This window comes from Patagioenas fasciata, chromosome 1 (assembly GCF_037038585.1).
Source record: "Patagioenas fasciata isolate bPatFas1 chromosome 1, bPatFas1.hap1, whole genome shotgun sequence".
Taxonomy (NCBI): domain Eukaryota; kingdom Metazoa; phylum Chordata; class Aves; order Columbiformes; family Columbidae; genus Patagioenas; species Patagioenas fasciata.
This window is the reverse complement of record NC_092520.1, coordinates 182645767-182661366: the sequence shown is the minus strand read 5'-3', so window position 1 is coordinate 182661366 and position 15600 is coordinate 182645767. Positions and strand designations below refer to the sequence as shown.

Genomic DNA, 15600 nt, shown 5'->3' with positions numbered 1-15600 from the left:
TTTTTCCTTAAGTAGTCTAATGGAGTTTTTATAGCCATTAATAAACAAGGATGAGGTCAAACAATGCACACGTTACCCTTGTGAGAAGTCCTTTTGACTAGAGTGGGAATAACATTATTTTTGTAAATGCTATTCATAGTAGAGAATGCAGAACTAGTCCCTAATGGAGGAAATATCTTTATTAAATCTTTCATCATCTCTGTATATACTGATTTATTGTAGGGAAAATAATTAAATTCATTTAATTATTCTGCTGTCTATAAAAGACAAGAAGGAATTTGCACAAAAGCACAATTTAATCTATAAGCTGATGGCTGTCCTTAAGACAAACAGCCCAGAAAAAAATTCTACAATGTTTGGTAAGACTTAAACATGTAACATATTGTTTAAAAAAAAAAAAATCAAAAAGACCTGAAGAATAAATGAGTCAATGATGGATTTTTAATACTTTTTTTAAACTTGTTCCTTGGTGTTAACAAAATTAGGAGAAAAAAAAAGCTTCAAGGGCAATGCAGTCTGGGCGAAATAGAGCTCCAGATGTTTTTGTAAGTTTATTGGTGTTTACAAGAAGAGCCAAGCTCTCTTTTAAACCTTTTATGCACAGAAGAAGGTGGTTTTAGGTAGAAACTGGTTATTAAGCTGCAGCTGTTAAGAGAGAAATCTGAAGAGTCCTTCAATTGCTAAAACTACAAAGTATTTGCTGATTAGGAAACGAAAGTATACAGTTTATTTCTAAACTCTGAGTCCAACACTAGGAATTCTTACAGACATGAGCCTTTGCACCTACACACACCAAGTAGCTCAAAAATGCCTGTAGATTTTGACTTTAAACTTAGTATATTCATAGTCAAGTAAATAAAAGTATCTTTTGGGGACCCTCCTATAAACACACTGTGTAACAGTTGAGTGTAGGAAATACTTTAAAGCAAACATGCTGAGAAACTGATTACAGAAATTCAGATATATCTCCTTCGAGACATGTAAATTTAATAGCAATGGGTATAATTTTATAAACATATTTCAAACTTAAGATTTCTAATTAGATAGCTCATTGATCCATAGGCATTGAAATCTAACCAAAGAGTGATCTGCAATTATGATTTAGTTAATCATTTCAGTTCCCAGTGAAAAGGCTCCACAGCTGCCTGGACTTGGCATTGGTGAGGAACACCATGGGACCAGCTTGGATGCTAAAAAAGCTGCTTGTAGCTTGGGGCAAGTGCTGCACATGGGCTGCCCTCCGGAAGGCAGGGTACACTCGTTCCCCAAATAACTGGGCAGTAATTTTGACAGTATGCTTGAGGTTGTTCTTGGCAAGTCCGTCTCATGGTGAAAGCAAAAGTGGCTTGTCTTCTTTTTGTTTCCTGCCCAGGAACAGCTGATTTGGGTTAGTTGCTCTGGGATGAAGAAAAAAACCCCTCACGTTATTTTAAGCAATGAAGAAAACCCCTTCAGATTCAAGAAGGGAGTCAGGGACTGGCAGAAGTCCAGGTACACTTGTGCAATGATGTTCTTAAGCTCTGGAGAAGGTAATAAAACCAGCTTATCATACTCTTCACCAGAGGGTAAAGTCTACAGTCCCCACCAAAGCGTTAGGTCACAGCCCTGCAGCAAACCAGCCTTCAGAGATATGTGTTTGTTAGTCCAGGTTCTGGGCATTCACACGATCTGGGCAGGGAAGGCAGCGAGATTACACAAAAATTATAAACAGCTTGTGCTGCTTCTCGGTTTTATCCTTTGAACCTCTTAAAATATCAGCAATATTGTGGTTTAACAGAGATTATTTAAGTCAGGGCTCACTAACAATTCCTCTGAAATTTATCAGAGAAAGAAAACACATAAAGCCAGTTACATTTTATGATGTTTGGGCCCAAGTAGTGTAATACTTCTAATAGCTGTTACATTGCCACAATTTCATGTACTCCTCTCAGCCCATGGTAGGAATCCTGATTTTTACAGGATTACCTGCAGCTCGTTCCTATAGTCCTCACACAGCAGCATAAACCTCTGAGGTTATCAGGCTGCTGCTTGTCTCTGCACACCAGTCCATGTAGGGACATTACAAGCCAGACATGACACAAGCATGAGAACAGTCCTTTTGAGTTAAGTTGAATCATCAACATCCATAAAGTTATTTAAGTGTGTAGATGTTGCAGCTTCAGCCCCCAGAGACTGTATATTGCTGTTCAGGGTGGGTTTTTTCAGTGGTTTATTTTCCAAAACTACTGAGGATGGAAGCATAAATATCTGTCTAAACAATAGTTCTCCATTTATCCGTTGTGGATGGTGTATCCTTGTCTTTCTTTCTGTTTGTTTCCTCTGAATGGAGGAGAGTTTAATTAAATGTTTTGGGGACAGATGTTTATCCTGCAATCTAAGATAAGACCGAATGTGTCCATCAGAGGAATTTCTGCTTCTCTCATTGCGTACAGCTCACTGAACAAACCCACTGACCATTCACCTCAACAAAATGTTCCTTAGGAACAACTTGCACACAAAAATAAACTCCAGAGAAATCTCAGCTGCTTTCAGGATTAATCTTTCCATTCTTTTTCATAACCTTCAGTATTTTCTTTGCTCTTTTATTGTGCCACCTTTAGGGCATTCAGAGTCCCAAGCTTGTCTCCATATGAGCAGATCTGGCTCATGCAGAAGAGAAATGTCACTCAGAAGTGTCAGAAGGTGCTCTGAGTGTCCAGACTGCACAGCCAAAGTGCCAGCCTGAAGCAAACAGGGACAGAGGAGTCATTCATGGTTTCACGTTTCAGTATTGCTCCACTTTGCAGATGCTAACCTAAACCGAAGTCTGTGGCTACAGGAAAGGTGAATATTGAAATCCTAGCTGTGAAAGTTAAGCGTGAACATATCCCATCAGTGTTATGTGCAACACGGGACTGGTACAGTGAGTACTTACAACCTTTAAGGTTTTGTCTACAATGAATGCAGGTCAAAAATATGCCAATAGGTAAGATTTTTAAAGCTCTTCTTTTACATGATCAGGCAGTTTTCTAACTGTGCTAATGTAGGGAACTGAAGCCTATGGAAGTGAGAAAATGTATATTTGATATTAAAAAAAAAATCCTTGGAGTTTAGTGAGCAAAGTTTACTTTCAGGGAGGTTGAAATGTTGAATTACACGTGTTCCTTGGAATCAGCACTGCCCTTTTTCTCTTTGTCTGTGAAAGTGTATGAGCAGAATTTTCCATTTTTTTTTCAGCTGAACATTTTTGCTTCATTTCATAATACATGAGGAATCAAAGTGCCAGTACTTTTCTAGTTAGGGGTGTTTTTCATATCTATGGACCCTTGTCTAATACACCACCTTGATATGGGACAGTAAGAAGTCAGGCAAGGCAAATTTCAGCTAAAGGTTTCAGTCTCAAAGGTACAACCCTGCTTTTTAGAAAGTACATTGCTATTGAAATAATTGGTCATTCTAGGCACAAAAATATGTCTTGGAGTTCAGCTGTCCCACCTCAAATGTTCCTCAAGTGTGTGATATTTTAGGTTTTCATTAAAGGTTAGGTTATGCTTCTTGCAGAGAGCTCAGAGGTGAGGCCACCAGAAATGCTCTGCCTGGATCTGCCCCGTAGTCCCCGTAGTGTGTTACAGAGTGGCGGGCACAACAAACACTGTCACCTCCTTGCTGTCACTTTTTGGTGTTTGCTTCTCCTAAAGCTCTCTTCTCCTCCTCCTTCACTGTTCCATCTCCACCACGTGAAGGGAGACCAGAATAAAATATTTTCACGGTTCTAGAAGATACTGAGATTGATATGTGTGCTGCAACAACCTCATGAACCTGTTACTCTAAGGACTTTCAAGAAAATGAATAACCAGTTAAAAGGGCTGAGTGCTAAATCCCGCCAAAATTAAACTAAATATAATGTCACTGTGAGTTTTGGTTTATAAATACAGTTAGACCTAAAAAAAACAAAACAAAAGAAAGTACAAAACAACAGTATAGAGAAAGTAGATACAAGATGATCTAAAACATTAATATATTGCTTCTGTCTAATTTTATACTGTGAGACCTTCGCTACCTACATGCCCTTGTCTTACACTTCAGGGTGTTGAATGGTGCTTTTGGCCCAGAGCACCACTGGTCACTTCTGGATCACTGTTCTTATGTGCCCATGTTCCTCTTTTGTTGCACACACACTCTGCTTCTTAAAAATCACTGACCTTGTGCAAAAACAGTGAACATCCTTGCAGTCAAAGGCAAGGAAAGAACATGGACAGAGGGCAAGCTACAGGCCAAACACTCCATTATAATACAAAGTTGAGGACTGGGAGCAGGCAGTATGTCCAAGGACAAAAGCCAGGAGCTAGCGCTAAGCCCTGCAGCTCAATGACCGCAGGCAAGTGGTGTTTCCTGGGAAAGCTGGTAGCATTACAAACCCTGCCTAAGCTCAAGGCTTGGTCTCGTAAATGTGCAATGCCTGATTTGTGCATTCATGTCACCTGAAGCTGGAGGCTCTTTACCAGTGACTGAAATGGCCAGGACCTTCAGAACAGCAATCTCTCTCCAAAGGACTCCACTGCATTTTAGCATCCTTGTCTTGTAAGCAGACTGTAATGACCATTGATATCTTACCTCCTTTTACTTCCAGGTTCTCAGAGTCCAGGGAAAAATGCTTTTGATCACTCAGGAGTTTGATTTTATTGCCTTCATATTTTCAAAATATGTTTGTGTATAAGTTTCTTGAGTTGGTATTTTCACGTGCATCTGTTTTTTCCCTTGTATAGTGTACTTTTCAATGCCAGGCAGAGAGAGTATATTCTTATTTTCCATCAGTCTGCCCACATTACTGTTTCTAGAAAGCTGCATGCACACACACATCCTCTTGTTAATGCCTATTTTTCCAGAAAATAATTTAGAAACCTCTGTGTCTTCAAAGCCACAGCTGTTTGGCATGAAGCTCTCAGACCTTGCTTAACTGTAGTTGCTGGGCATCAGGAATTGAATTGTCAGCAGTAAACAGAACTTTTTATTCATAGTGATTGTAATAAGCTCAAATACACTGGGATTTTTTTTTCCATCATGGTACTGAATTTACACTAATTACATTATTCTGAGCTGACTTCTAAAACTTAATAAATTTAATACTCAAGTTGCTAAGGAAAAGTGTCTGTAGTTATTATGATTACTTTTCTTACAGTGCATTTTGAAATTACTCATCAGCAGTGCAGAGTGCTCCTATACATGGACTACAAATCAAATTGTCTGATTGGGTGAAATTCTAGACTTTCAACAAAGTTTTCTTATGCCAAATTGCAGTAATAATTGTTCCATCACTTCTGCTCTAGGGAATCTCTCAAATGGTTCAGATATAATTTCATTTCTAAACTAACTGGATAATTAAATAATACAGTATAGCCAACAGTAATCTTTTTCCATATTTAAATGTAAATATTACTGGTTACCAACAGGAGTCATAGCATCCCTAATTGGCTATGGCTAATTATATATTATGTCTAAAAAATGTTAACGTTAAGGTTGTGAAGTCAAGCACTTAGAAGTTGGGTAATGTCAGCATTAATGTTGCCTAGGCAACTTCAATTTTTCTGCTATTTGTTTGCATGCATGTTACCGTTTTTAATTACACAATCATACTGTTCTTTTTTTCTCTTAAATCCACTGCCTCATTCAGTAGACTGGTAGTAATCGCAGATTTCTTTTTATCTTCCTCATTAAGAGCACGAGCCTAAGCCTTGTTTAACTCGAATTATCCAAGCCTTGCACTGCATACATCTTCATTCCTTTCCCCCTCTGTGTTTCTATGGTGCTCTGACCATATTTGAGCACTATATCTGGCAGCGATGCCAGGGTCAGGTTGCCTGACTCCCTTCTTAGGGAGAGCTGGAGCTTCAGGAATCCAGACCCCCATGATAAGGATGAAGGCAGCTGAAGTGATAAGATGCGGGGAATGCAAAATACTTCTGAATGTGTTGTGCAAAGACAAGACGTTGAACAGAGAGACATACATCCCACCAGCAGGTCTCTCTAGGACATGCCTACTGCAGGGCCACAAGAAAATACTTCATTTCAAGCACTTTGTACAATCAGGTATTAATACCGTTCTGGGTTTATGCCTGGTAAACTCTCTGTGTTTCACACAAGGTTGTCCAAAAAATATTCACCAACCAAAAAAGCCTTGTCACTGATTTTTCAGAAAGAAGAGTATTTCCCAGTCTTGCTATTCAAAGTACTGCACCATACTCCTCCAGCTAACTTGGTGATGAATGTGAAAGTGCTGAGCTTCCTGACTGCAATACCCTGGGCAGTGAGCTTGAAAACTCTGGCATGGAAAGATGAGCAAGACTTTGTTCAAGTAGCTTGCTCACCATCACATGATCCCAAAGCTGGGACATAGGCTACTTCTCCAGGGCTGCACACAAATTCTTTGACAATCAGATAATCTTCATTCCTTTTGATCTCCCTACAGTCTCTATATCCTATCCATCTTTTGCAAAAACAAGTTAAAGGTGTAGACACACAAGTTCTCTTCCTTGGCCAAACCTGGAGTCATTCTCATTGCAGCCTTATCTTTGTACAAAAGGAAGTGGGGTCCTGAAGAAGAAAAAAGACAATTTGGGCTTTATAATGAAAAATTACTTCCTTTGCTTCAAAATCCACCAGCACCTCCTGTGCTAGATCAAGTGGTACCACCATGTACCTGTTACCTTTTGTGTAGTAAGAACCACTTCTGGAATGGGAAGAGAAGGATCCAATCCCTTACTTTGTCTCCTTTCATATAAGCATCGCTGATGACAAAGACTCTTGAACCAGCACTATTTCAGTGTTTGTGAGTTTGAATTTAGAGTCTTATCGACCTGCTCACTTTCCACATTTGGCTATAAATTTCTATTATTTTGAAGAGCCCTGAAAATCAGATTCTGCCATGTAGAGCAGTATTAACCAAAGTGAAATGATTGAAGTTAGAGATTTAATTTACAGGTCATGATAAGTAATAACCTGTATAGCCTTTGTACTTCTGGACCTGAGTGTTTTGGTGACTCCCAAATCCTGTTTTAGGTGTCTACATCCTCTCTTTAATTCCACAGACATTAATTAATTTCAGGAGGTATATAGCTTGATGCGTACTTTCTCTGATTTTTAACTTCTTGTTGAATGGCTTATCTGCTAGATAATAACTACTTACTCTGAACTTGTATTTAGATGCATCATATTGGTAAGTAATTAGCCATAGAGAAGAACGACATGCAAACATGTTTATTAGTTAGCTTAAATATGTTGTATAATTAAGAAGAAAATGCATCTATAAAACCATTTGTATTTAAAATATTTTATTAAGCAAGAGAAGCATTAACTGTAGTTAATGAAATTGATGGATTCATTCTGATCACTAAGTGCCATACAGTGCGTTTGATATAATTTAGCATTAAAACTGTCAATCTGCTTGGACTCTTTTAAATACTGCAGCAGGAATTTATCTGTAACTTTATATGCCCAACACCTTCTGCAAATCTGTCCTAGTGCCCTTTGGGTTTTTGGAATTAGTGGATTTCATCCTCTGCCACCTGGATTTTATGTACTGCAAGAGGAGAACAGCAGCCTGTTCTTCTTGATCCCCTTTTCAGACTTAAACAGATTATTCCAAGTAAAGAACATTTTCTCTCAGTTCCTACTAACAAAACTAAAAAACAAGTTGTCTATAAGTTTGTGCTGGATTCAGTGACCCATCTGATCCCTTATGTCTTATGTTCTTAATGTAACTGAAACAGTAATTTTTCTTAACCATAGAAAGTAAGAACTTGCATTTTTGGCAGCAGGAATGACAATATTTGCACTATTGTTAAAAATTCAAGAAATAAAGTATATATGACTGTGTGACATAATTTGATCAATCATGAAACACACTGATTTGACAGTCAACATTAGAGCAGTTTTCTACCTGATTCCATATATAATTAAAGCAGCCCTTAATTGAAAAGTTTAAGAAGGCTCATTTGTTGCATCATTTTAATATACTTGAATTACTTAATAGATTATAAGAAAGTGTATGTGGAGAAGAGAGAATGATTGAAGCCCATATTCCAACCTGCGATTAATGCCTGAAAATATTATCAGTCTGAAGCCTTCTGACTCAATCAGCTTCTTCCATTATTTTATACTCTGACAAATCTAACTGGCTGTTTGATATGTATGCATTCAGTGCACAAGCAATAAGCATACCAAATACTGTTTAAAATTTTACCATGTAGGCATGTTAATACATTCTAAAACCAAAAATTGTCTCTATATATGGCCTATTGACAGAAGAGAACCAAAATAATTCTTTCTGACAGCCATTTCAGCTGAAGGTGGGTAGATTGTTTAGCTTCAGGAAAAGCATTTGGTATAGCCTAATTAGCAACTGAATTTCTGCAGTTATTTACGATCAGCTGGTGTCTGATGCAGACAGGTTGGTTCTGGCGTGTGTTGCAGCAGTGAAAACCAGGAGCCAGTGTTTGCATTTCAGCAAATTTCTCTAGATTCACAGAATTGTAACCAAAAAGTCATTAGCCTGGTGTTTGTTTTCACAACTGAAGCTGGGGCTTGTCCAGGTCTCATTGAAATGATTTAGGATTTTTGCCACAGGTTTTGGGCAAGTGTCCCACTTTGAGCTCTGAACACATAAGAACTGTTTGACAATTTAGTTACTGAGCCCCTTAAACCTTCCAACTCAGTGCCTCTTAAATATTTAGGCACTGCTCTCAACAGAGTGGAAGAGTCCTTTCCACAAAGTGTGATTTCTTGTTCTATAACTGCCTGCTAATTACTTTTTTATTTTTGGTGAGCTACCCCAACTCTGAGCTGGCTGTTTCAGGACATGGGGTGTTGGACTAACAATATTCTGTATTGTATTTCCAACTGAATGTTTTCCTGTTTAGGGTTAGTCATGAAAGAGTATTTATTTTTTAAAGTCATACCACATGTTCTGAATCCTTTGTTTGCACAGCTGAAAGAGAAGATAGCTTAACAAAAAAATAGTCTTCCAAACAAGAAAGAATCATCTTCCAAGGAAGCCGTTTCACTTCCTTTGTGATCCAATAGTGTCTATAGCTTCATATTGGGTATGCTTAGGCGTCTGAAAGGAAAATCAATGTTTTTCTTATCATGTGGCATAGTTTAGGCTTTGGGTTGATGATAACTGCAGATCTGCTCTGTGTGAGTGCACAAGGAATGTAATTTATTTATTGACAGCTTGGGAAGCCATTTTGGCATTACTAATTGTTACCAGTTTTCTCATGTGCTCTGAGACTACAGGTGACCATAAGAAGAGAAAAAGACTTTCACATGGTAGGTAGCTGTATAGAGCTTTTATTAACTATAAATAATAGGAATCATATAGTTTGTTATAAAAATAATTCTATTTCACTTCAAATACATGATTTTTCAGAAAGTGAAGAGTATGGGATTTAGTAGTAAGTATTCTTCAAATAAGGTCTACAGGTATGCAATAAAACTGATTTAAACACATTCCAATCAAATAACTAAACTTAAAAGAATGAATGCTACTAAGCACAGGCCAATAGTATTTTGGCAGAATGAGGTGAAACTATTGATAATTTGTGATGGTAACAGCTTCCCTCATACGTGAGTGGAGACAAGATGTATTCCAGGGAAGAGCTGCCTGGAAAAGTTACTTCAACCCAGGCAGACTTTTAAACAGTAATAATATCCTGATAATAATGTCTCCACCTAGCAAGGAGCAGGGTAAAAAGATTAGACCTATATTTTGGAAGGTTAATCTAAGACATTGTTTTCTTAACTCTTTGGGTTTATTCATTTGCTCTGTGAAATGAAAGAAATTAGGTTAACATACCAACCTAGATAAGGAGCCCTTGATGTTTTTTTATTGTTCTTTTAAATTCTTTAGGTGATTAAACAAAACTATTTTGTATGTGGCTTGATATATAAGGATCAAGACCACCAAGGATATTTTACATTTAAACTGATTTTTTTTAACAAAAGAAGTAGTTCAAGGCAGTTAGTGGCATTTAATTAATTTTGGTTTAGTGCTACAGATCTCATTGTCTCTTTTTTCTTCGATTCATAGATTTGAAAGGGAAAATACATCTTCCAGCTTTTTAGCCTCTGAATAGTTTCTTAGCTCTAAGCATACTCCTATACAATGAATTGAACATATGAAATAAACTATGATAAAGAAATATTCTGCACAATCAAAAGAGATTGTGGCAGTCAAAAAATAGTACATCAGCCCAGCAGTTTATGTTTCCAGAAAAATTCAACTTGTGCAATGGTTTTACTTGATTTCAGATTTCAGCAAGTATTTTATATGGCTTCAATAGTTTACTTTTAACTGAAAAAAATATTTGTTCTATGATCAGACCTTTAAATGGGTTGTGATCTGTTCTGATAGGCTTTTTTAGTAGTAAATATAAGACTTTAAAAAAATTGTGTATACTTATATAATTAATGTCTTTATATATATTGATTTTATACATATATATAATTAATATAGTAATATATAAAATCTGATATAAATTAACAGGAATGAAAGTAGTTGTTTTTTCTAGTCTAAATAACGTATGTTCAAAGTTTTCTTTTTTCTTAGTCCCAGAGCTTGTAGTCATGTTTATAACAGTATCTTCTCTTTCTGGGTAAGTGCTGAGACTTGGAAAAGCAAAATCTTTGCTCAGTAGGGAAACTCCTTTGTATTGTCAGTTCTCTGCATTTTTTATGATCTGGGGTTTTTCAAACAACATGACATAAGTTTGTCTCCGTCTTTCCCCTCTTTTCTCCCCAAACACCAAGACAGAGTCATATACTTTAGTACCATAATTTTGTTATTTTTGGACCAAGAGACGAAAAGCTGGACATTCTTAAGGAAGCTGCCATCTACATTAAGTCCCTTTCAGGACAGTGGTTTTACTGCTGTCCCCAGCTGACACTCAGGGATGACGCTGGATCTTTGACTGATTAACCTGCTAATGATGCTCTCCTATCATTATTATTTCCACAGTTTTGATGCAGTGATTGCCATTTCTTCACATGGTACCCTGTCTTGGATGTGTCAATACTCATCCCTTTTGAGAAGATGAATCTCTTTGAAACATTAGTTTTATTGCAGACAGTAGTACTTTCTTATTTTTAATGAAATAAGATGAAAGTAATCTGATTTGATTCAGAGTAGTTTTCATTTGTTCTAGGACTCAGTTGACATCCCGTATTTTACCTCATGCCTTCCCATGGCTTTTGAGGTAGTACCTTTGAGGTGGGAATTTTTGCTTGGTTGCCTCTTGGGTGCTGTGAGTTATGTTATCATGAAACCAGTCTTCTGCTAGCACGAATGCAGCCTGCCAAGGTGGGGAGATACTACCAGAATGTTGCTCTGTTTTCTGGGCAGTTGTATGATGCAGAATAGCCTTTACTTAGGAAGGCAAAAACCACCATCTTTGAGTCTTCTTGTTTTTCCCAGTAGATGGGAACAATCTCACTCCATCCAGTTCTGTGAGCCTCATGATGACAAACTGATATTATCTTTTTATTTTACTTTCATTAGGACAGATTTTACTAATGACTACTTTTTCTGTTCTTATGTGATGACAGGACTGTCAAACAAACATTTCAGGGAATGTGCTGATTCCGATAAAAATTTCGTTCAAATATTTCATGATGTTTTCCAGTAAGAACCTTACTGTAAACTTCTCTGCTCATGGAGGACTCTCCCTGTGCAGCAGGCAAATCCTACCGAGGGGCTGAGCAGATATTCTTGATCACATCGGTTTTGTACTTCAGAGAACACAATGTTCTATTAATTTATTTTTCCCCTGTAAACAGGATTTGGGACTTACAGTCAGTGCTCTTCCATAATACTCCAGAAGAAGCGAGAGGTAATGTGATCTCTATAGCAAAGAAGGAACACCTGGGGACCTGGATGATCCCAGACATCACTTCCCAGCTTTACACTTGTAATTTCTCATGAGGTACCGTGTTCAGTGCCAGGGCTGAGATCTTGTCCTTTGCAATGTCTCACAGGTTTGTTGAGGGAAGTGAAGTACTGGGTTCTATTAGTTTGGTGCTGTAAAACCTTTTTGGCTTCTCAGAATAGTTCTGTGTCTATTAGTTTGACTTATGTAGGTGATTTACAAGCTTAAAGAGTGCTGCTGCCCTTTTTCACCTTTGATTGTTTCCATTAGAGAATAAATCGATGATAGCCAAGAATTTCTTTGGCACAAGAAGTTTGGCAACTTCAGGAATGCTTGGCACTGTCCTTGCATATAGAGCCAAGCCCAGTGATCTTTTCAAACATCATCTTATCCAAGATCTTTGTGGTTTTCTTGTCATTAATTTTTTTTGGACAGCATTGTTGTTTTCACTTCTAGGTACTGCTTTTTTTCCATTCTCAGGCCTTTTAATTTACAGTCTAAACCAGAGTGTTTCATCCCTACTGCCTGTGCTTTGAGCAGCTCCTAATAGACTCCAGTGAAAGGTTTAATTCTTCTTTATATTTATTCCAAAGGAAAAGCATCTTCCATGCCTATCAGTGTGCCGTAACCTCTCACCTCTGCCATAGCAATATGTAGAAATTGCTAGCAGTAATGTTCATGAAAGCCTTTAAAAATTGAATTTTTCAATGAGAAAGTCATTGAACTTCCAAACCCATTCACTGTCAATATCAATTAACTAATGGACAGAACAGACATTTTACATTGGCTCTCAAGGAATTTTAGGACCTTTATTCAATCCAGAAATAAATACTGTCTGACCTGTGAGAAAGCAAAGCCATAGAGAAAGTTCATAAAATAAATCACTTGTAGAATCAACAGCAGGATTCATCTCCCATGGCCTGGCCCAAAGCATGGAATGTGCACAGGCTATAAAGAAGCAGCATAGGATTAACATAGACCTCTTAGTACTTGCATATAGGCATATTTGAGGTAAGGTGTGAAATATTGACAGTGCAATTCAGTGTCCTGGATTGCAGAATGATCTCCAGGCAGCTGGATATACCACTGATATACTAGCAGCTCAGATACCACTGAGATGTTCTTGTAAAGTAACATGCACAGATCCACTACTTAAAATTTTCACAACAGCGTCTTTTGTAAGGGCTAGATCAAAGACCAACCGGTATCACTGAACAGGAACTCAAAATCTATTACTACAATTCAAAGAAATTAGATACGATGTTCTGACAAAAGCGTATGTTACCAGGATTGCTTGAAGATAGAAGCTCATGTATCAGTCAATTCAAATCAGAGGATGCCAGCACAAATGAAGTAGATTTCTTTGTTCCCTTACATCTTCTCTGCTTTACTTAGCTGAATATTAGAACATAAGCATCTACAATTGATGTTTCTGTGTCTGCATCTGCTTGTTTTGTGTAATGACACACAGAGTTCCAGAATAGATGTTTATATTTCAAAGCAAGATGCTTATATTTCTTCTTCATCCTGCCCATTATATGCGGGCAGAAACATTCCCTCTTCTGTGGGTTTTCAGAAGCACTTTGTATCTGGATATCTTTGTGCCCAGATAGAGAATAAAGAATGCCCTAAGGAATGTCGGGTGATGCCCATTACACTGAGATCAAGGATATGTATTTGCCGTTCCCACACTAGTTCGAGCTGAACCCATTAAAATATAATGATGTGCTTTCACAGCGATCTTGCAGTAGCTGCTGAGACAGGCTCATGTTTTCTGAGTTCTCATATTATGGTCTCACCATGTGGCGTTTGTGTGCTGCAATAACCCACATTTTCCTGCTCTGTTTTTAAATGCTGGGAAATGTTTCTAAATATGTTAATGTTTTTGAGAGCTCACGGACTTTGATTATTCAACTGGGCCAACCTTCGGGTTATGACTCAAATGTTTCTGAAGCGATGTTGATGGAAAAATTCATGGACTTGCTTTTGTCTCCTCCCCAGAGTATACAATATCACCACAGCAGAGATCTGAAAACTGACAGCTCAACATCTGGAATCAAGTCCCTACCAAACTCAACGAGGGAGTATTTAAACCAGAGAATTCAGCTACTTAGAGGCCATGAGGGAATTCTGTTGATTTGTAAATGGCAGTCTTGTTATACTCTAAGTGTTTTGATATATCTTCAGCTGGTATAAATGAGCATCATCAGCGAAAAAAAAAAAAACTTCTTAAAAATTCTTGAGAATTTGGCCACATATCAATGAAGCTTTTAAGCCAGAAAAAAAAAAGGCAAAACAAAACAGGCATTTCAGTTATGCTTGTCCTGGCATTGGATCTAATGAGTATTTAGCTATCCTTCTAAGAAAACTATAGATTAGATGATTTTAGAGTTTGGGGATTTTCTTTCAGTATTACAGTATTTTTTGATAAGTTGAGGCTATCCTTTCCAGACAACGTTTAGGTGCCGTTGGTATCCATGCCCCTTTTGTCAGTGCAGGACAGACTAGGTTAAGACACTTCTCTATTTTAAGGATCTAAAAATAACGCACCAGTTCCATCTGCCTGCCATGCACAGGCAGAAAGCAGCCTTCTCCTTTCAGCCACTTGATGTTATCTTCAGCCTCAGGATGTTATCTGACTTCTTCTTAAAACCCAAAAATATTTGTTAAGCAACTAAAACCAATTCCTTGCAATGACTGTAGAGCTTTTGTAACTTATTTCCAGCAGCTTTGTTAGGATGAATTTGTGCATTATCCAGTGCTTGATCGGTGACGAGATTTCCCTGTGTGCTTGATAATGGTATCATAGACATACATACTTCAAGACATAATTTTTTTTTGGCTGCTTTTTAAGGAAACCAATTCAGTTTGCATGTTGTTGGTTTTTAGCAGGTATTGGGGAAATGGATGAGAAGTCACTGAGGCATCAAAACACGTTGAACTTGTAGGTGTGTTTTTACATTATGTGAAAATCATTCCTCTTATAGAGTGAATGTTACAACACCATTGTTGGTATCGCACCCATTCTAGGATCTCTGAAGAATTCCCTGGTACTGTAATTTTTTATTGCCTGACAATACAGTCAGCATGAGCTATGGTTATTTGTGCAAGTGGAGCTTGTTCTGGTACCCGTATTCATTAAAAGATAATCATAACTGCTGCTAGAGTGTGGCTAGGGTTTCTGAAATACTAAATAGCACACACTAGCAAAGTGTTACTTTGCATCACTGCAGCTTGATCAGGTTGCTCTCCTAGCATTAGCTTGTCATCCTGGTGAAATTTATCTTTTGATCTCTTGCTACCTTCTGATTATAACTGAAGTATAAGACACAAACATTCTGTTTCTGAAACACTAAATAAGTGCAATAAAGTGACTTCTCTACAAACCATCAAATAAATAAATAAATAAATAAATAAACACAAAATGCTAAAATATTTTTTTGTTGTTGTTTATTTTTAGTCTTGGAACTGAAACAAGTGATTATTCCCACTTATGGAACTGTGCCAGATCAGCCCAACCTTCATACTCCTGAATGGGTAGGTACTTTTACTATGACTACCTGTAATTTTTTCTCATATGCAACAGTCAGTAGCTGTTCCAGAAGACCAGCATTCCTCTGCATTTGCAGCACACGCAGTTCATCTGTGTGACTGAACCCGAGTTGCTGTATCTGTTTCCCTAAAGGTACCTGAAGTCATTCCC

The 15600-nt window shown here is 37.6% G+C and overlaps 1 protein-coding gene across 1 annotated transcript in view; it reads left to right on the top strand.

Moving 5' to 3' along the window:
- ANO6 (anoctamin 6) overlaps window positions 1-15600 on the top strand; it is a 75879-nt gene that overhangs the window by 10017 nt on the left and 50262 nt on the right. The window contains exon 2 of the mRNA XM_065836936.2: window positions 15358-15434. Within this exon, the coding sequence (XP_065693008.2) occupies window positions 15358-15434 (77 nt within the window). The remainder of the gene's footprint in view (window positions 1-15357; window positions 15435-15600) is intronic.